Genomic DNA, 22,402 nt, shown 5'->3' on the forward strand with positions numbered 1-22,402 from the left:
CTGAATGATAGGTACACAAAAATGCTGGAGAAACTCAGCGGGTGCAGCAGCATCTATGGAGCGAAGGAGATGGGTAGCGTTTCGGGCTGAAACCCTTTTTCAGACTGAATGGTGTCAGGTTATCTGAATTATCTGAATGGTGTCAGGTTAGGAAAAGGGGAAGTACAACAAGACCTGGGTGTCCTTGTACATCAGTCACTGAAAGTAAGCATGCAGGTACAGCAGGCAGTGAAGAAAGCTAATGACATGTTGGCCTTCATAGCGAGAGGAGTTGAGTATAGGAGCAAAGAGGTCCTTCTGCAATTGTACAGGGCCCTGGTGAGACCACACCTGGAGTATTGTGTGCAGTTTTGGTCTCCTAATTTGAGGAAGGACATTCTTGCTATTGAGGGACTGCAGCGTAGGTTCACGAGCTTAATTCCCGAGATGGCGGGACTGTCATATGATGAAAGAATGGAGCGACTGGGCCTATTCACTGGAATCTAGAAGGATGAGAGGGAATCTTATAGAAGCATATAAAATTATTAAGGGATTGGACACGCGAGTCATGCAGGAAACATGTTGGGGGAGTCCAGAACCAGGGAGCAGTTTAAGAATAAGGGATAAGCCATTTAGAACTGAGCTGAGGAAAAGAATTTTCACACAGAGAGCTGTGAATTTGTGGAATTCTCTGCCACAGAAGGCAGTGGAGGCCGATTCACTGGATGCATTAAAAAGAGAGTTGGATAGAGCTCTTGGGGCTAGCGGAATCAAGGGATATTGGGAGAATGCAGGAACGGGGTCCTGATTGTGGATGATCAGCCATGATCGCATTGAAGGCTGACTCGAAGGGCTGAATGGCCACTCCTGCACCTATTGTCTATGTAATCTATAATGACAAGAGCGGTGAATTAACTGAAAATAAGTTAAGCAGATCACAGCCTGGTCTTTTCACTTAGTTGCACAAGATTACAATTTCAGAATTAATGTGTTTCATAATATCAAGATAGCTAATGCATTTATTCATTTTAACAGGGGATTTGAGAATGACTGTCAATTATGTGGCTAAATAGAACATATGTGTTAACTTGCAGTATTGTTTACAATCAAGCCGTCCACAGTGTACACATAAAGGATAAATGATACAATATTTAATGCAAGATAGATAGTTAAAAGTCTCTTTTCAGGTAGATGGGAGGTCAGAACCGAACTCTAGCTAGTGAGAGGATGGTTCAGTTGCCTGATAACAGCTGTGAAGACACTGTCCCTAAACTTGAGGTATGCATTTCTCATATGTAAGTATTTTCACATTTATGTGCCTCTTGCCTGATGGGTGAGGGGAGAAGAGGGAGTGATCAGGGCAAGACTGGTCTTTGGTTAAGCTTGCGTCAATACCCGAGTGGGGACAATAATACACCTCCCACAACCCTGTTAATACTATATATCCCTCAACAATAAATATTTATGGTGAAGCCCTGGGAAATGTTGGCCATTCCCTAATATCAGGAGCCACTGCTCCACAAAGACTGGCGGTAAAAGATATTTGACGATCAAAGCCTCAGACCTGGCACGCAAGTTGCAGTCTCCCATTCAGCAGTCAGATATGTCATGGGACTGGGAAAGTACCAGAAACAAAAATTCACAAACACTTCTAAATTCACTGGAAGGAAAGTGGAATCAACATGACCAATTTCCTCAGGCCACATTCCCAGTAATGGTGCCCCATTTAAACTCAGTCTTTAGGTCAGGTAGACAATATCATTGCGTGTTGAAAATCACACTTCCAAAACGGACACTATTCCAAGCTCTACCATGGGAAGAGATTATCAAGTGAACAGAGGAAAAGATTCAATGTGTTCAAAGCTTCTAGCAGAAATATAACTTTGACTCCTAGGAATCTCTAGTCTATGGCCACTCCAAGTAGAGGATCAACATTCAGGGTGGTATTGTGAATCTCAAGGTCATGCACAGGAGTACTCAAAGAATCTTGCATTAGCAGTGAAAGGAGCAGACACTATTACAAATCATCTAACCAACCACCCTGGCAGGCCCATCTGTGCCAATGTCTGCGGTTTTCACATTGGCCTCATTAGCCACCTGAAAACGCACAATACTGGAGTGGAAGCAAATAGTCTTCATTGCTAAGGGACGGTGCAACACAAAGACTAGAAAATAGTTAACAGAAAACTAAAAAAAATACAATCCAAGCTGGCACATGCCTGAAATCAAAAAGCAGCCTCTCAACTGATCATTCAAGGAACACCAAAGTCACCAACTGCTGTGCTACCAATTTCCTCAAAAATGCCAAGCAAACATTTTGAGATTCAGGAAAATGTCACATCTCTTGATCTACTGATCAGAACAAATGCAATCATCCACAACCCAACACTATTGAAATGTCTTTGCCAAATTGCATTCTTCTTCCTGGTGAGGGCCAATCCATGCAAATCAGGAACACTGACAGTCCTACAGTCTGCTGTCAAAAAGAGCAAATTCACCTCAAATGCTGCCAGCAACAGATGTTCAATTTCACTATCCCTAGCAAAATCGAGTGGATACCAGAAGGTGAATTCTTATATCATGCCTGGAGTATGATTGAATTTCATTAAATTTGAAATTAAAGACACAGCATGAAAATAGGGCATTCAGCCCACAGAGTCCGCACTTAGAATTACAGTGCAAGTTTAATACAAAAATCAATTCAAACACAGGGCACGAGCCATTTAAAAAGAGAAATTTAAAAAACATTTAATACATTTAAAAACACGCAAACTGTTCCCCCGTAATGCTGATTACACTGCGAGAGGCATAACTGAAGTCGGTTCGGGATTACGTTGCCTACTACACGTCAGTCTATTGAATTTTGCAGGAGTGGACCATCTTGCTCCGCTCTAAGATCTTTGGTCTACACTGATTACTGATCACCTGCTCACACTCTCCTATCCACTTGCCTCATACTTGGGGTGATTTATAGGGGTGAATTATCCTACAAACCCGCATGTCTTTGGGATTTTTTGCTGTGCTAATGGAGTAAATCTGAAAGTTTTTATAAAAAGTTCCCAGCTCAAGTTAATTTTCCACAAATTATCAGACTGTGAACAGAACCCATTATGCAAACATTAGAGAAAGCCTATATATAGGTGTGATGATGGCAATAGCTCCAGGCTCCAAATGTTTCTCCCCCAAAAGGCCTTATGAAGGAATCTGAATTTATTAATACGAGGCCTACATATTATTATGTTCTTGTAACTATTGATTTTTGAAAACTATTTTAAGTTGTTTACTGAATATTTCAATAATAAGTTTTAAATAACTGTAGAGAAATAAAAACCATTGTATATTTATTTAAGTTGCCAAATTTAATTATAACAAAAATATTTTTAAAATAAATTAGGCATACTCTATTTTCCTTACTCTATGTGGAAATAAAGAAGGGAAGTTGGAGACGGGACAAGGTGTTGTCATTGGGAGTTGACGTCTCAACCAAAATGTCAGCTATCCATGTTCTACGGAATTGCTCTGGTAATTTTTACTGTCTTTGGTATAAACCAGCATCTGTTGTTGTTTGTTTCTACTTTATTATCAGGAGGTTACTTTTCACCAATCTCAGTCCAATGTCTGTATTAGAAGAAACAACCCACTCCCATAAATGCCGTTGTTCAGATAAGTGTTTGAAATGTCATTGCTTAATCTCTCCCTTCAATACACAGCTCACATGGAAATTATAAAATGCCCAAAACTGACAATGTTTCAAAATGCTTGGTAAGAAGTCTAATATTTTGACTTGGTATTGCTAGTGGGCATTGGTGTTAACTCTGTGGATTGCTTATCAGGCTGTTCTGTAAATTGCTGTGGACAGGTGTCTCTGTGCTAACTGCCATACCTGTACTCCACATCAGTTAGTGGAAGGCCTTTAGCTACCAAGGCTCTGAGCTATGAAATCCCTCACTGTTGCCATTCCCCAATCTCCCCTTTCAACACACTCCTGAAACACAATTTGTGTGAAAATCTTTTTTGGTCATCTGCCCAAGGACCCCCATATCATCTTTGGTTTTCTCCCCCAAAGTGGTATAACATTAATCTACCATTCCCACAATGGTGATGATATTCTACAGGCAAAATGGTTGGATTTACTCAACTGACCAAAAGTTTCTTGAAGCAGAAATAAAACATTGCATTGGTTTGACTGGCCAATGCACACAAAATATCATAGCCATAATATTCACTTGTTCTGTATTGGAAAAGGAAGTTTAATCATAACTTATTATGTCATTTTACGATGTGACTAAGGGTGATTTAAAAAAACGAGCTTCTTTAATGCTTGTTTGCATTTGTCTCAGGACGTGAAGTCATTAGTTACTGAAGCTATTTTCGATAGTCAATAAATTTGTTAGCCTGTCACCCTTCTGAACACTTTAGCTATGTATTTGGTCAAAGTGGAAAGCCTTTTTACATTGACCATCCATGTTATCAGAGTACTTTTACAGCACAAAGAAAAAATAAATGATACCAACTAACACATTTTTAGTGCAATATACTCAATCTGTCATCTCAATTGCTCACTTTACTAGTTACGGATGAGATGAAATTTCACTGTAGTGTTACACATTCAGGATACTATTATTATCAAAGTTAGTGTAAAATAAGCGTAATTCATGCATTTGTTGGAATACAGTGTTTCATATACGGTAGAATTTGCTGTTACACTGCAGCAATTGTTATATAAACAGATATACCAACCATCCTGTGCTAGAATTACAAGATACAAGATTCAATTTAATTGTCATTTGGACCCCTTGAGGTCCAAACGAAATGCCGTTTCTACAGCCATACATTACAAACAAATAGACCCAAGACACAACATAATTTACATAAACATCCATCACATCGCTGTGATGGAAGGCCAAAAAAACTTATCTCTCCACTGCACTCTTCCCCCCCCCCCCGATGTCAGAGTCATAGTCAAAGTCAAAGCCAAAGCCCCCGGCTGGCGATGGCGATTGTCCCGCGGCCATTAAAGCCACGCCGGGTGGTGCGAGGTCGCACACCGGGTCTTGGTGTTAGAGCCCCCGGCTTGCGCTCGCAGAGTCCCGCGGCCATTCCAAGCCGCGCGGGGCGGTGATGTCAGGCCCCGCTCCAGGAGCTCTTCGACCCCGCAACTCGGGCGGGAGAAGTCGCCGTTGCGAGAGCCCTGAAAAGCGGTCTCCCTCCAGGGACCCGCGGGCTCCCGGTGCCGCCGCCCGCCAGACCCGCAGTTGCAGCCTCCGAATCTCCGGAGGTCGGGCCACAGCAGCAGCAGCGCTCCTCCACCGCTCCACCCGCTCCGGACTCGGCCAGCCCCGCGACGGTGAGGTGAGTCATCGGCACCAGAGTCCCCGGTCTTCTCCTGTTGGAGGCCGCTCCTCGTTGCAGCCCCAACGACAACGGAGACCCGACAAAGAAATGGTCGGGTCTCCCGTGCAGGGAGAGATTTAAAAGTTTCCCTCCCACCCCACCCCCACACACACACCCCAACAAAAAATAACAAAAAACTACATAAAAACATAGACAAAAATAATAAAAACGCGGACGGGCTGCAGAGGCCGCTGCTGACGAGAGTCGCGCCGCCTACCGGGTGTATAGCAATGAGATGCATCCCTCTAAATTTTCGATCTGGTAGTGATGGTTCAGATTCTACTAATCCTCCCTCTACTTCATCAAAGAGTGCCACCGTTCTTCAACATACAGCCAACCCAACTGAGAAATCAAAGTTCAGTCTGGAGTTTCTCATGGATGCCACTTGAAATTTAAATCCATAATTTCATTAATTTGACCAATATTATATTCAAATATCCTGCAAATCCCAAGAGAAAACATGAACATAAAATGAACATAAATGGTTGGTTTTCAAGCAAGTGCACACTGGATAGTTCTCAGTTAAAAAATGGACATTTTAACTGTCATTCATGCTCATCAGACACAGCACATTTGAGAAGTTCAGAAAATAAAAACGTTTAGTTTTTTGGTAGACAAAAATGCTGAAGAAACTCAGCGGGTGAGGCGGCATCTATGGAGCGAAGGAAATAGGCAACGTTTCGGGTCGAAACCCTTCTTCAGACCTGAAACGTTGCCTATTTCCTTCGCTCCATAGATGCTGCGTCACCCGTTGTGTTTCTCCAGCATTTTTGTCTACCTTCGATTTTCCAGCATCTGCAGTTCCTTCTTAAACGTTTAGTTTTTTACTGTGACAAACATCGTTGACTTGACTTACATCATTAAAGGTCACTATCAGAAAGAGGAACTAAGGAGTAGATTTCAGACAGGATAATTTATTTTAAATGCTCTAACAAATATCAAGTTAGCAGAACAATCAACATGTTTCGGAACCATATCATAAATTAATTTCATCTGGATAGTTTCACACTGTCGTTAGTTCAACTTTGCCATGAACAAATTGACGACTGCATTTCCAACATTACCGTGGTTACACTTTGTAAATACTTAATTGCCAGCACAGGAAATGGAGATGCGCTGACAGAGATAAGAAAGACCCATATGAATGTCATTTCATTCCATTTTAATGCGATATCACTACATCTCTGTACCACTCAGTTTATCTAATACTGAAAATTCCATCTGTGCATCAGTGAGACTATGTTAGCCTCCCTTCAAACAGCCTCCAAATTGAGCTGATGAAAAAGCTTTGCTCAACATACCCTCACCCCAAATTCCATTCAGCAATTTCTCATGCTGCCGACCAATGTTGGCAATGCCTCAGTCAATTATTATTCATGTCCTGATTATTTTAATGCTTTATTTCCCTTAATCTCTATGAATACTTTGCGTGACCAAAATTTTAAGGCTCTGTGCATCTCGTTGTGCTTTTACCCTAACTAGGCTAATGCTCATTTCTACATCTTTTCCTGCCCTAAAACCCATCTTTTGGATTCAGCTTTTGATGATTTTCCCTGTTACTGACACTCTGCGCAAGTGTTAAACTGTCTGGAAACACTTGTGAACTGCTTTGCCATGTTAATTCCATTAAAAACATTTTAATTTCCAAAGTAATTGTTCAACCCGAAAATATGAGCAAAATCACGAATCTCGATGAGCAGGTTAAATTTCATTAAAGCCAGGGCTATAACTTGGGAAAAGGCTCATTCATGTCAACAGAAGTTGTTTGGTATATCTACATTGGTCAATAAAAAATGAAGGCTATTGCACACAAGGAAAGAATTTCATAATATTTAGGTTTAGTTTCAAGTTTATTACTGTTTCGAGCACTGAGGTACAGTGAAGAACTGAGTTTTGCATGCTATCCAAACTAATCAGATATGCGTAGTTACAATCAGATCAAACTTAAGTGCAATAACTAGCGCAAAGGTGAAGTAGATACAAAATGCAGAATATAGAGTTCACCATTTCAGTGGTGCATCAGTTCCTTAGACAAAGTCCAATGACCGCAACGAGGAACAGGTGAATCGAACAAAACCCTAGCTTATGGAAGGATCATTCAGTAGCCTTCGAACACTTGGGCCAGGGGTTGGCAACCTACGGCCCTCAGGCCGAATGCGGCCCGTAACCCGAACTCATCCGACCCGCAGGTGTATTTTTTCCCTGTAATCATCCGGCCCGCAGACTTCCGTCATCTCCGGTACCTGGAAGGTGATTTTCGGACCGAGGGTCGGGTGAAACACTGTGAAAAAAATGCATTCAATCCTGCTGCCCATCGCACTGCGTGAGGTCGGGCTCTGGCTATACCGCATCCTGCGCAAAGCTGCTGGCATGGCCGCGCACCTTCCGTGTCTGGGCTTCACTGTCGGGATCGGGGTTGTCAATAGTCCGGGGATGAGTGAGCGTGATATTTGAGCCACCGCCTTCAGGACAGAGCCAAGGCAATGGTCCGTAGATATGCTATGTTCGTGAGCGCCCGTAACTAGGGGCCAGTGCTCCGGGTGGTGTCCTCGAAGGGGTGGGATCTATGTGAACACGTCATTTGATGCCTGCCATCCAGGGCTGGATCCACGTGTACACGTGATGGATGTGGCCCACCATCTGCTCCCAGACATGCGCCCTGGACCCGATGCATAACAAGGTTGCCGACCCCTGATTTAGGCGATTCACTGGATCTACTGGATTCACTGGATCTAAACAATAAGAAACGTACAGGAAAATCCAGAATATTTTAGGATGTAATCCATAGTAACATCTCCTCAAGGAATCCAGTAAAGAATTGAACACTGAGGGCCAAACACACAATTTTATGATTGATAATCAAGTGCTATCAAGTACACCCTACACCCTGCCTACATTTATAAATGCGTTTGACAGATTAGCTGGCTAAGGACAGTTTCATATGGTTACAATGACTAAAATGGCAAAAGTCAGTGTGTAGGGTTATTGTTGGCATAGCAAAGATCAAAAGTTATAATTTACCTGCAATGTTTTAAGACAGATAATTGCATCAAGATTGAAGATTACATTGCTATGATACTGTCCTTATTTTTGTGGATCAGACACCGTCAATAATCCAACCAGCTGAAAACCCCCCACTGTCAAGTACATTTGTGTGGACATGATCAAATGGCAGAATAATGTTCAGCTGTGATGCTATCTACAATCAAATAAGATAGCAACCTTCCCTCTAGTCTCAAACAAGGATGACATTCAAAATCAAGTCCTACAAGCAGAAATCTTTGAGAATGTTAACTTCCCCAAAACGCTCAGCTCATTGAGTGATCATGGAGGGAATTCTACACTGTCAGAAGTGTTAAATATTCAATTAAGGACTTTGGTACCATTTTAAATAACAACAAGATAACATTTCTCAGATTCCGACCAACATTTATCCATCAGCAACAGCACTGAACGATTGCAGTCATTGTTTGTGGAAGCTTGCTATAAAGAAGCAACTGCCACAATATAGAAATAACTACATTTCAAAAGTACTCAAAGGATTTTAGGAAGTGAAGGCAAGACTTTTTCTTTGATACCTCCAAAACCTCAAAAATTATAGGGAGGCTAGAGTGATTTATTTTCTTACTTTAACCACTACCTTCATTCTGAAACTTTCAGAGACCAGGATAGCTCTTGGACGTTTCTGTCAGAAAACAAGTTAGTCAGTTCCTGCCCCCTATTTTTTCCTCATAACTTAACGAATACATTTGCTGAAGTGCTTATGTCCTTTTCAAAGCAAGACACACAAAGTTGGAGTCACTCAGCGGGTCAGGCAGCATCCCTTCTTCAGCGTCCCAACCCGAAATGTCACCTATCCATGTCCTTCAGGGATGCTGCCTGACCAGCTGAGCTAGTCCAGCATCTGCAGTTTTTTTTGTTTTAATATTTTGTCCTTGTCAAAGCCCTGACTGACTGTAAAATCAGAATCAGTCAAAACAGTTATTTCTCACACTCCCACGTCAAATATCTCTTCATCAACTTTCAGTCAATAGGCGCACCAGCATATTATTTGATCAATTTAATTTATAGTCGGCCAAACAACTTCTATGGGGAGTAAGAAACGTTACTATTTCATTTTGGTGATTTCTCATCAATTACCATTTACCTGTTGAGTGTCAGCTTTCCTTAAAGAACTTTTCCAGGGGTTACATTATGCAAATTGCCAGCTAACCACATCTGATTTGAAGATCGTTTGGGAGAGGAAGGGTGACAAATACCAGGAAGAAACTGTTACCAAGAAACTCGCTGCCTGCAGGGATGGTACAGGGAAGTTAATCGGGTAACACAAATTTACAACACGGAGAACATATTGGTATACGTTAATACTTGGCAGGTCGGGCAACACTTGATGGAAACTCATGGACCTGAAAGGTTAACTCCTATCATTTTCTGCAGAGATTACAGGATTCTGTTTCCACCACTCTAAAGAACTGTAACCGTACATCAGGCCACAACATCCAATGTCACAACACAACATCAGTCTGAAGCAGGGTCCTGACACGAAATGTCACCTTTCAACGTCTTCAGGTGCTGCCTGATCCGCGGACTTACTCCAGCACTTTGTATTTTTTATCAAATGTACCGGCTTCGAGCAACCCCGTCAGTTTTATTTCATTGTGCTGCAAATCTTTCCTTCTCGTGCCTATCCAACTTATTTTCAAGGGCTTTAAATGATTCTTTGCAGGCAGTAAAATCCAGATCATACAACTCACTCCCTGTGTTAAAGTTACAGCTCACACATTTCAAAGCATCTCTGGCCCTTCCCACTTCTCCCCACCCACACGGCATGGGGAGAAGTGGAAGGGAAACATGTCAACCTCTCAGTTGGGGTGATTTGTCATCAGATGTTGCTCCATCTTCTACCTGTGCTCGAGTTTTGATTTTGCCTTTTTGCATTGGGGAAAATAAAAGTGGGCGTGGAAGGCAGAGGGCGGGGTACTCACCGTAAGCCTGTCCCTGCAGGTCGTACTGCTGCATTCTGTACACGGTGAACTCGTGGGCCGCCTCGATGGGCAACGGCGAGACCAGGATCAACACGGCGGGGATGAAGACGATGAAAGTCAATGGGAATGAACCCTTGAACATGTTGTCAAACACTTCACTTGCCTCTTCGAACATTGTCGGTTCTTTTCTCTCAACAATCGCTTTGATATGAACGTCTCTGCACGATATTTTCAAAGAAAAACAACGATCTGGAACAACAAAATCTCTGGTATTTCTTTCGACACCCACCGAGTACACACACACACACACACACGTTGCCACACTACCCCTGCGGTAAGGGTCTTACAGGCATCACATGGACGGCTCAGTCCCGAAGTAGGCGGGACTAACGTTAGCCCAACCCCCTGTCCTCTGATTAGCTGTTCCTCTCGACAAGACGACAGATCCGCCTTCCTATTGGCTGGTCTTAATGTCAATCATATCAAGCCTCGCCCTTTCTCATGGATTTCCCCCCCAAGTAATCCAGTTTTATCTGTCGTATCTTTATCAAAAAAACAGTCAGATATTTAAGAATTAATAAACGGACGTTCAGATTACAATTAATCGTATGGAATAGGTACGCATGCGCAACCAGTGGTTGGCCTGTGCGATGATTGACGTCCGGTTTGTCCAATTATCGTTGAAGGCCATATGAGCGGGACTTACAGAACCGGCCAATCAGAGCCAGGTTGAGGTGATTGGCGTGGATACGAGCCAATAGTGAGCAGGTGGGGGCGGGCTGCGAGGGGAAGCGGGCTTTCCGCTGTTAAAAGGAAAGCGGGCGGCAGTTTTTGAAGTAAAAATGGCGGGTCGTGGTAGTCTGTGAGTAAAACGGATTAATGACAATGGCTAATTGCTTAATATTTATCGTGTAGGAAGCGAGTGCATATAAAGGAAGGAAGTTGCAATAATTTCATTGGTCTTACTGTGGTGATCATGGTTAACATTTCATGAGGATGATATAGCAGAGTACATAAAGTTGATGAACCCTTTACAGTGTCAGGAGACTGTTAGGATTTTCTTAAGAAAATGTTTGAAGAAGTCTTAACCGAGGGGTTGGTGAACAAATATATGAAGAAAGACACAACATGACGGAGTAACTCAACGGGACCAGGGATGGTGATGTTTCGGGTCGAGACCCTTAGTTCTAAGTATGTTAGAGTGATGAGCCAAAACTATGCGGATTGTGAAGTATATGAGAATGCAACAGGCTTTAAGAGTATCATGACCAAATTATGTTAATGAGCACGAACAAATTAGGTTAATGGGCAACAACACGACAGCTGGAACGCTGACAAAAGTCAGAAGTGTTTTTAAAAAAAAAAAAAAAAAAATAGAGATTGAGATATTATTGATGATATTGTTATGGGTGCCTTGGACTTAGTTTGTGGGGAATTGGAAAGCCAACTAGTAAAACCAATAGAGGACATGCTCAAAATGAGAGCATACCTTCAGTATTGCATAAATGTTTCAGTGCCCTTGCCTAAAATTTGCTTGCAATGGAACGTATTTTGCAATGCAAATTGTAATTGCATTCTCAGGTGTTGAGAAGGATGAGAGATGACTCATTGAAGCAAACAACATTTGTTGACACCGTTGAGCCCTCCTCTGGTAGATTAGTATAAAACTAGGTGTCATGTTCTTATAATAAATGTGCACCACTTACTACTAAACAAAGCAGAATCTTTAGAATTTACTATCATGGATGGCTCTGGAGTCTTAATTTTTGTTTGTTTTCAAATCTGACAGCTATAGATGTTTGGATTTTCAGAAATTGAGGAAAAAGATATGAGGGATAGACTCCTATTTTGGTAGGAGTTTGTGTTGAAGTATTCGTGCCAAATCAAAATAGCTTGTTTTCATCGATACTAATTGTTAGAAGGTGTGGATTGGCACAGGGCATTTGTCTCTACGTTAATAAGGAATGCAAAATATCACAAGGAGGAAGGAAAAATGAATTACTGAGTTTATTTTGTACTTTAAATATTTCAAGGGCCCCAAAACTGAATTCATTTTAAACCTGATCAAGATCTCGTGTTGGTCAAATTTAATGGAGGACATTATATAATTTGTGTAACTAATTATTGCAGCATAAAAGGTGACAATTGAGTGTATGCCCTTTGCCTCCAGACTAATTCTGTCCTCTATTCCAGTCTTCTGTAGGTAATCTTTCCTCTGAATTTTCAATTTTGTTTTGAAAGGAAATAATTTTCATTAGTTCAACTGGTAATTCTCAATCTCCAGTTAAAGAACAGATTGGTATTTCAGTTTCAAAGTACCATATAACTTTATATGTTATTGACCATAATGAAGGAGATATGGTTATTGACCAGAAGGATAAAAAGGAGGGGGGGGGGGTGATGATCATATGACCAACTTTTATACAGAGAGTTATTGGGATAATGTATGAATGGATTCTGAGAAAAAGAACAATGCAAGAAATGAGATTTATTTAGTAAACTGGCATAGGCGTTCTTTATCCCTTTGAAATAAAATCTGTGTTATGATTAAATCCACTAGCAAGTTTGCCTTTTGGTGCAAAGCTCCATTGGACATATGGAGCCAAAGGGGAGGTGTGAATGGTGGTGTTGGGAGGCAGTCAGGAAGGTGTGAAAACACAAAATCTGCCCACTTTGTTCTCTTCTGTCTTTATTGATCCATTATCTATGTACTTTAGAGTCACAAATCCATCACTTGCATCTTAACACTAAAGAAGGGTCCAACTTGAAACATCGCCTATCCATGTTCTCTAGAAGTACTGCTGGACTGGCTGAGCTACTCTAGCTTTTTGTTCCACACACGATTCGAGCATCTGCAGTTCCTATGGTCCCCCCCCCCCCCCCCCCCCCCTTTCAATAAGCCTCTCGTACTTCACTTTTCCTCTATAAATCACCTCTCTGCTCACTCCCATTACTCTCCTCTCTCAGTTTTGACAGTGTTTCAACTCAACGTTGACTGCTCCTTTCCACCCACAGATGATGCTTGTTCTGAGTTCCTCCAATAGGTTGTTGCATTATTATAAGCTTCTTTAACATAATAAAACATGGTAAACTCAGTTTGGTTAAAGAGGTAGGTTTAATAGGTATCCCTTGAAGGGTGAGAGAAATGGCAAGGTTTAGTAAGGAAATACCATTTCTGACATGCGCTTCCTTGATTAGTAAAGGCAATATAAATTATGAAGAGAAGGCAGGAGAATGAGGTTGAGAAGGAACAACAGATTAGCCATGAATGAAAGGTGCAGTAGACTTGATGGGCCGAATGCCCTAATTCTGTCTTATGGAATTCTGGAACATTTAGTTGGCAGACAAAGGCATGACTGCCATTATGGGAATGATGAAAACAATATCTTGCAATTGGAGAAACCTTAAGATCTCAGGGTAATAAATCGGGAGAAAATTCCAAATCGCAAGGAATTTTTAACCTGAGGCTGTTTTAGGTTAGACACTGGTCTAGCAAGCAAGTGAGGTGGAGACTAAGTGCAGACTCGGCGATTGTTTTGCTCCACTCGGTCTGCCTAGGCCTACGTGATCTCCCGGTTGTTAAACACTTTAACTCCCTTCTCCAATTCTCATACTGACCTTTTTGTCCTGGGCCTCCTACTGACGGAGTGAGGCCCAATGCAAGTTGGAGGAACAGCGCCTCATATTTTGTTTAGGCAGCTTACAATCCAGTGATATGAATGTTGACCTCTCTAACCAAGTAACATTTGCTTTCCCTCTCTCTCTCTCCAGCCTTCCCCATCCTAGTTCTCAGACTAGTTTCACCTTCCCCATAGCTAACAATGATCCATTCTACATTTTCCTTTTTACCTTCATCCCCTTTGATCTCTCATTTTCACACTTTACCCTTCCATATCTCTGTCTCTTCTGCTGACTCTGTCTGAAGACGGGTCTCGACCCAGAACATCACCCATTCCTTCTCTTCAGAGATGCTTTTGTCTATCTTTGGATGAATGGAATTTAGTTCTAGTTAAGATATAGTCAGCAGAATTTTGGGTGTTTGCAAAGTTTGTGGATTGCAATAAATTGTTTGTGATAAAGATATGGTTCTTTACTAGCTTGAGCAATGCATGTTATCTGCTAATGTGCCCAGACCTGCAATAGCTGTTGTGGCTAGTGTGGATTTAGGCACTGATTACTATTGAAAATTACATGTTCTTGCATTTTATTTAAAAGGGGGGTAATGGAGCTGTGAAATGCATAGGGAACTAGGTGTCCAAGTGCATGTTTAACAGTTGGATAATATTCAGGTGCCACAAATAATTAGCAATGCTAACAATGTGGATTTGAGAACATAATCCGATCAGCCATTATCTTATTAAATGGCAGAGCATGCTTGTGGGAAACTTCACAAAATTTGTATGTGCAATGTAATATGCTTTTCATGGGCATGTAAATTATCCAGTGTAGTGCAGAGTTAATGCTGTGTAAATTTGTGGTGCAAACAGTAATGTCATAATGAAAGGAGTCGTAGCATTTGTTTTAGTTCAGTATTGACAACTAATGGCAACAGAAGGCATCAAAATAAAGTATCCTTTGACAGCTTTGTCAAATTATTTTTTACTATGGAGTTAGAATTTCTATCATGACATCTGCTCAATTAATAAAATTGATATCCATAACTGAACTCTGGAAAATTAGTCTTGTATTTTAACAAAGGGTCCTGACCCGAAATGTCACCTGTCCATGTTCTCCAGAGATGCTGTCTGACCCACTGAGTAACTCCAGCACTTTGTGTCCTTTTGTATAAACCAGCATTTCAGTTCCTTATTTCTATAATGAAATTTACTTGCTGCAGTACAGTTGTTGAGCTTGCACTATATTAATGGCTGGTGACTTGCATCTTATGGCCAAAGAAAGCACAGCTGCAAGGGAATGTGTCTAAAACTAGATTCATTCGTGTTCATGTGATCAACTAGCAAACATTTTAATAAAACATGGTCATTAAAAGTCAGTATGCTTTCAGCTGCTTTTGTGTGGCTGGTTAGCTGTTAACTCCACAAAAACTCTTGATAGTTTTCACTGTAAATATGTGTACATACTAATTGAAAGTGATATTTTATTTTTTAAGCTCTGTCATGTGTCAACTGCTAACTGCTAAATTATTAGGTTCCACCAGTCTTGTAGTATGCTGTGTAATTAGACTTTTGCAATGCTTTGTGTAGTAAAGTTGTACTTCTACACACATTATCTTCCACACCTTCCCTTAGTAAAAGCAAAACAAGTTGAAAGAGTTAAATGAAGTAGTAAGTTACAAGATGGATTCTGCTGTAGATTTAGGTTACAAAATGGATGCTTAACCTTTCCTCTCAACACTAGCAAGATTTCAGTACAATCACACCAGATATCTTGTCCTGTAATATAAACACTAGCAAGATTTTCGCACAAGAACACTAAATGTTTGGCCTTTTAATATAAACACTAGTGAGATATCAGCCCAAGAACACTAGAAATTTAGCCCTATTGATATAAACATTCAGAAGGATGCACAGACATTGATTCAACAAGGTAAAAAAGAAAGACATATGGACATAACCTCTATCAGAAGAAACTGTCAATCTTTGATATTACCATGGACAATACAAGAGGCAGTATAATGCTCTGTAAGATAATATAAACACATCTAACTGAACATTACATCGGTGTGTGGAACACGAGCAAGTCTGTAGGTTGGCTCCCACACCCGCCTGGGCATAATAAAGACTTTGCTGCATTTTACTAACTTTATTGTGTTATCTGTTTGAAGCAAATCTGACTTTAACAAAGTGTCTCCTTAAAATAGAGCGGCTGGGCTTGGTACTTGCATAACTTAATGCTTAGCATGTAAAACTGTGAAATATAACAAGTGTTAATTTTGTGACTTTATTATTTTAAGACGAGCTAACAGATCGACAAACCTGACTGCCAGTAAACAGGCAAAAACTGTGAATGAGCCAAAGATAGCCGGCAGTTCTTCAACAAAATCTTCCCAAGGAGAAACCATGCAAGCTGCTTCAAGTCAATTGACCAACACGCTTTCAACAACCAGACTTAGGCGGAGAGATTCTTTTGGGCAGGATAAGAGTAAGTAACTAAACATGCTCTCCTTCCTAGATTCTACTCTGGCCTCCAGTGTCATGACTTCTGTGATGTGGTTGATTGGGCTCTGGAAGTCTATTGGTGGGTATCTCAAGGAGAACTATTTATGTGTGAACTTTTGAGAGCAGGCATTACGTGGGTTTCTTTCGAGCCTGTTGCTGTCTAATCTCCCATTGCCAGTGTGAAAAGGCTTGACACAATGCATTACATTTTTAGAAAACAATACTTACAGATCTTTAAGAGTCTCTGATGCACTTATTTTGTATTTTAAGCTAAATCTTCATTTGTGGACCAGTTTAATCAGTATGTTGCTTGGGCTGGAGGACTTTGGTTATTTAGAGTGATTGGAAAGCTTGGTCTTGCTAATCCTGGATTGAAGGAGGTTGAGGAGAGACCTGGTAGAACTGTGCAAGATTGAAAGGCATAGGTAAGTTAGATGGTCAAATCTTTTCCCAGTGGTGGGAATATCAAAATGCAAGAGGACATGGGTTTAAGGTGAAAACGAGTTTTAAAGGGACTTTGAGGGACAAATGTTGGCGTTTTTTGCATTTAGAAACCGCTGGTAGAGGTGGTGGTAAATCACATACAATTGGTACCATTTAATACACATTTAGATAGATACCTAAATTGGCAAGCAATAGAAGAATGTAATCCCAATGCAGGGAAATAGGAGTAAAGTAGGTGGATAAAAAAAAAACTGAGCTTGGTGGACCAAAGGGCCAGTTTCTGTGCTGAATGACCTTTGTACCTTTATATGATTTACTTAAATGAGCTTTGCAGTTTAAGTTATGTAAAATTTATGTAATTTCATATTCTCAAGATTTAGCCACACTCGATAATCAGCTAAATGTTCTCTCCTTCAAGCAGGTCACTATTTTATAGCTTTGTTCAGTGTACTACTCAGCTGCCTTTTATGTATCTATTTTGTTTGCTCTACGTTTTTTTTCATTGCTTGCTTTCTGCTGCTCCATCAATTGAATGTCTTAGCTGGCATTGTTAAATAGCCATCATTTAAGTTGAATTAATTTAATTCTCAAGATTTTTATGTTCTGAATCAAACGGGAAAGAATAGCAAGTGGCGTTTCAAAATTTAATCTCATGAAAGGAAATGTAATTTTCCTCTGTGAAATTTGGAAATTTAAACTTAAGGTTGCATTGTAACAAATCATCCGTGCTTCAATCACAGAAGATCTGTAAGATAAATTATGTCTCCTGGTGGACCCTTTATGTAAAGTGTAAAATGTTAATTGTATTGCAGCAAAAAAACATAGCGCTGGAGTAATTCAGCAGGTCAGTCGGATCTCTGGAGAACATGTATAGGCTACATTTTGAGGGAAGAGTTCTGACCTGAAACGTTACCTATCCATGTTCTCGGGAGATACTGCCTGATCTGCTGAGTATCTATAGCACTTTGTCATAGAAACATAGAAAATAGTTGCAGGAGTAGGCCATTTGGCCCTTCAAGCCAGCACTGTTATTCAATGTGATCTTGGCTGTAAACCAGCATCTGCAATTCCTTGTCTAGAGAGTGATTTCACAGTTGACACTTGTCCTTTACTGTTGCCACGCAACGCTTCTGGAGTACAAGTGGTGAACGTCAGGTAAGCACTTACTATGGATGCCAGTACAGCGAGCCCATCTTCTGTCCCAGCATCCGGACTCCATGCTGACTGGTTCCACACTTGTGGACCCCGGGCCATCTGTCCCCATGGCCAGTTTTTTGCGGCTGAAACGTGGCGGCGGGGCTACAGACAGCCCGGCACCCGGGTGAATCACCCCATGTGGGGGTCAGCGCTGAATCACCCCGTGTGTGGGTCGGGGGGGGAGGTAAATCACCCTGGTAGAGGGGTTGTGGAGCGGTCAGTGACTGGGTGGGCGGAGGGACCAGACTGTCCCCAACTCTGCTGCAGCTGACGGGGTCATTGCTGGGTTTATGGCCCTGTGTGTCCGTTGCCCAGAACCGCGGCCTCGCTCCATCCGGCCCCATGTGTGGGCGCTGCCGACCCGCAGCACATGACAGTGTGGCCGCAGAGGGCGACCGTGGCCAGACAGCGCTGACCCCGGGACAAGAGTGGGGGCTGTCCTGAGGGATCTACTCCTTCGGCTGCTTACACCTTGGTGCTCTGGTTCAGACAGCTCAGTCGTCCTCCAGCCCCGAGCGGTCGTGGGCCGGGACTTTCCCTCGATCCACCGATACGCTGCTCTTTCGCAAGTCAGTGAGCAGTAGTAATTTTGGCATTGAGCGACTCCGTGCGTCATTCCCTTTGACCTTATGACCTTCCGTGCAACCTCCCTATACTATTAGATTAAGTGAGACCTGTTGGGTCCCATGTTCACATCGGAGGGCTGGTCCCCCAATGCAATATTCCTCCTCTCCTCCAATTCAAATATTGGTGGAGGGGGTAGGGCGGGGGGTGTTTTCTGGAGCGCTAGTATGGATGTTATGGGCCGAAGGGACTGGTTTCCAGAGGGCTAGTATGGACATTGTGGGCCGAATGGATATTTGGGCTGGCAGCTCAGTCACTCGGGCCTGGTGGGCTGGCAGCTCAGTCACTCGGGGCTGGTGGGCTAGCAGTTCACTCATGGCTATTCCTTGAAATTCCATTTCAGGCAGAACCAAATTCTGTTTCACAGCATTTCGGGCAGAGTGCAGGCCACCAAATTGCCAAACAACTCATTACATTGTCATTAAGGGCTAACAAATCATTTATTGCAAGTACATTGCAGACTCGCGGTTCAGTTGATTCGCAGCTTAGAATCACAGTTGTTGTCTCTCCCTCGCCATTTTCCAGAGCGACTGACTCGTGTCCAGGCATCCGGGATTTTATAGCCCTGCCCCCCCCCCCCCCCCCCCCCCCCCCCAGCCCGGAAGGGGCGTCATGGTGATTGATTACCTCGCCTGTCAATCAGCTGATCTCAAGATTTTTTTAACACTCATAACGTATTTATTTTTAATTGATTGGAAAAATCCACAGGGCTGCCTCAGCGGAGGAGGACTGAGTAAGATGGCCAAAAATCATAGCGATATATGGTAGAGCTTTTTCTAAAATCAATGTATAGCGCAGACAGGAAGTGGTCAAGATGAGACTTTTAATTCTATTTAATTATAGATATATTCTTGCTATGTGGCTGGTGGCTAGTCTTCACTATTGCCTGAAAATCATTATTGGTTACTCTCTGCCAGGGACATAGTTGGACTTTATTGGACACTTTATTGGACAGCAGCCATGTCAGCAGCGCGTCAGTTTTTTCAACTTTTATTTTTTAGTATGTTTTAAAGTATGTATTTAATGTTCCTTCGTGTGTTTTGTGTGGGGGGGGGGGGGGGGAAGGGGGAAACCGCTTCGGTCGCCTTCTCCATGGAGAGGCGAGTTTTTTCAGGTCGCTGCCCCCGTGGCCTAACATCAAGGATCGGCGCGGCCTTTCCCGGAGACACGCCCGGGGCTTCAGCGGCGGGCGCAGCGTGGAGTCTCGTTGTGGAGCGGGTGAGCCCTCGCCGGAGGGGAGCGCTCCGTTTCGCTGGCCCGGGGCTGCCGGCAGCCTGAAGCCGCGGTCTGCAGAGTTCCAGCTGGTGCGGGGGAAGAAGAAGCCATCACTGCCGGCCCGCGGCGAACTTCTACCGCGGGTCCGGCATGGACTCACCGTCACCCCTGGAGGGGAGCTTCGACCACCGGCCCTGCAGTCTATGGTGCTTCTGGCTGCGGTGGAGTCTTTAAATCTCAACCGATTGGCCTACACCATCTTATAGCCGCTGTCTCCAGCGAGGAAGAGCCGATCCTGGACTGACTGGACTCTGGTCCTGTCCACGGGGGGAAAATGGAGGAGGACTGGCCAAATTTTGTGTCTTCCACCACAGTGATGAATGCTGTGGTGGATGTTTGTGTTACAGTTTTATTGTGGTTGTGTGTTCTTTATTATTGTACTGCTGCTGACAACCCGAATTTCCACCGACCCTGGTTGTGTGGCAATAAATTATATCTATCTATCTATCTTTGAGTATGACGGCAAAAAAAATGTAACCAAAGTTTCTGTTGCTGATTTGTTTCAGATTCAGATTCAGAAAACTTTATTGTCTGTCGTAACAGAAAATCTTTGACATGGCTCAACATACAGACAGGATAATGTACTGATAAGCAGTCATACAACACAGATTTCTGCGAGCACACACAGTGTGTATCGATCTTAAAAGCAAATATAAAGATTAAAAACTGTAAAAATAGACAAGATAAGTTGTGGATACGTGTAAAGTGACAATGCGTCAGGGTTAATTTGTCCATTGTTCATTTTTTATTTAAGCTGTTTATGGCAATGGGTATGAATTAGTTTTTGTGGATGTTTTTCTTGGATAGGGGGACTTTATATCAGCGGCCTGATGGCAGAAGTTGGAAAGATTTGTGCAGGGGGTGGGTGGGATCCTGTGTAATGAGTTTGATAATAGTAGCTTGTTTTCCATGTGAAGATTAGCTGATAAGTTGTCAGTGTTTTCCCTGAATCCACACTGACCATCGAGCACCTCCCTACACTAATCCTATTATTCCCCGCACATGTCAACCAGTTCCCTTCCGATTCTAACATTTGCCTACAAATAAGGAGCAATTCATACTGACTAATTAGTCTATCGATTTGCATGTCACTGCATGTATGATGAAACTGGAGAACCCAATGGAAATCCATATGGACAGAGGGAGAATATGCAAATTGCATATGAACAGCTGTGGAGTGAGGGTTGAACCTGGGTTGCTGGAGCTGCAAAGCTGCGGCCCACCCAGTCACGCCACTGATGTTTCTAAAGTTAAGATCTGAAATGTAATCTACCTACATTTTATTTTTTCATCCTGGGGTTGGAATTACCCATGTTATCAGTCGAATGCATGCAATTCATTTGTTCCACTAACAGCTACAATAACATAGTAAATCTGCAGCAGCAGCTCTGATTTACAACTTCAGCAAGCTATGGATACCAGCATCAATGGATCATTCAGCTGCTAACTTGAGAAAAGTTGCTGACTGTGTGGAAATGTCATTCTTTTTCATATTTAATGGTGGAAAAAACAGTTGCCGTTGTAAACTTGAGGAATTCTCTCAGTACGTAATACCCCATGGCTGGAGTAAATCAGTTGGGGGTGATGAGGGACATAACCGTTCAGTTTATAATGCAAAGCATGCCGCTTGAAAATATATTTATTTTTATTGCTTTTAAAACCATTGATGAACGTTAACTAAATCATGGGGCTTTGGACCATGCCATGTTGTGTTGAGGTGATAGTTTATCTTTTGTTAATAGATTTATTGTAATCATGTATAAACTTTTTGCTGACTGGATAGCATGTTTATAAAAAAAATAAAAAATAAAATTAAAAAAACTTCATACGTTATCAGTATCTTTTCACTCAATCAGATCGTACTTAACAATTTTTTTTTTCCATATCAGATTCAACTTTAATTGTCATTGTCAGTGTACAGTACAGACAACGAAATGCAGTTAGCATCTCCCTGGAAGAGCGACATAGATTTATTTATTGATATCATATTCTATTTGCATGCATACAGACATAGTGCTTTTCCTGTGGGAGGAGTGTCCGGGGTGGGGGGTGATTGGCTGTCACCGAGGTACATTGTTGAGTAGTGTGACAGCCGCAGGGAAGAAGCTGTTCCTGGACCTGCTGGTCCGGCAACGGAGAGACCTGTAGCGCCTCCCGGATGGTAGGAGGGTAAGCAGTCCATGGTTGGGGTGAGAGCAGTCCTTGGCGATGCTGAGCGCCCTTCGCAGACAACGCTTGCTTTGGACAGACTCAATGGAGGGGAGCGAGGAACCAGTGATGCGTTGGGCAATTTTCACCACCCTCTGCAGTGCTTTCCGGTTGGAGACAGAGCAGTTGCCATACCATAGTGTGATACAGTTGGTAAGGATGCTCTCGATGGTGCAG

General features: G+C 42.3%; 2 protein-coding genes across 3 annotated transcripts in view; one reads left to right on the top strand and one right to left on the bottom strand.

Moving 5' to 3' along the window:
• The window catches only part of ncln (nicalin), a 34,633-nt gene extending 23,902 nt beyond the window's left edge, over nucleotides 1-10,731 (bottom strand). Inside the window, exon 1 of one of the 2 annotated variants that reach the window (XM_055658522.1) lies at nucleotides 10,359-10,731. In XM_055658522.1, coding sequence (XP_055514497.1) covers nucleotides 10,359-10,533 — 175 coding nt within the window. In that variant the 5' untranslated portion in view covers nucleotides 10,534-10,731. The remainder of the gene's footprint in view (nucleotides 1-10,358) is intronic. The other variant, XM_055658523.1, reaches the window with a different exon arrangement.
• Nucleotides 1-22,402, top strand: part of haus8 (HAUS augmin like complex subunit 8) — a 281,932-nt gene that overhangs the window by 221,446 nt on the left and 38,084 nt on the right. Inside the window, exons 2-3 of the mRNA XM_055658524.1 lie at nucleotides 11,185-11,220; nucleotides 16,273-16,460. Coding sequence (XP_055514499.1) covers nucleotides 11,201-11,220; nucleotides 16,273-16,460 — 208 coding nt within the window. The 5' untranslated portion in view covers nucleotides 11,185-11,200. The remainder of the gene's footprint in view (nucleotides 1-11,184; nucleotides 11,221-16,272; nucleotides 16,461-22,402) is intronic.

The sequence above is a fragment of the Leucoraja erinacea genome, chromosome 29, assembly GCF_028641065.1.
Source record: "Leucoraja erinacea ecotype New England chromosome 29, Leri_hhj_1, whole genome shotgun sequence".
Classification (NCBI taxonomy): Eukaryota; Metazoa; Chordata; class Chondrichthyes; order Rajiformes; family Rajidae; genus Leucoraja; species Leucoraja erinaceus.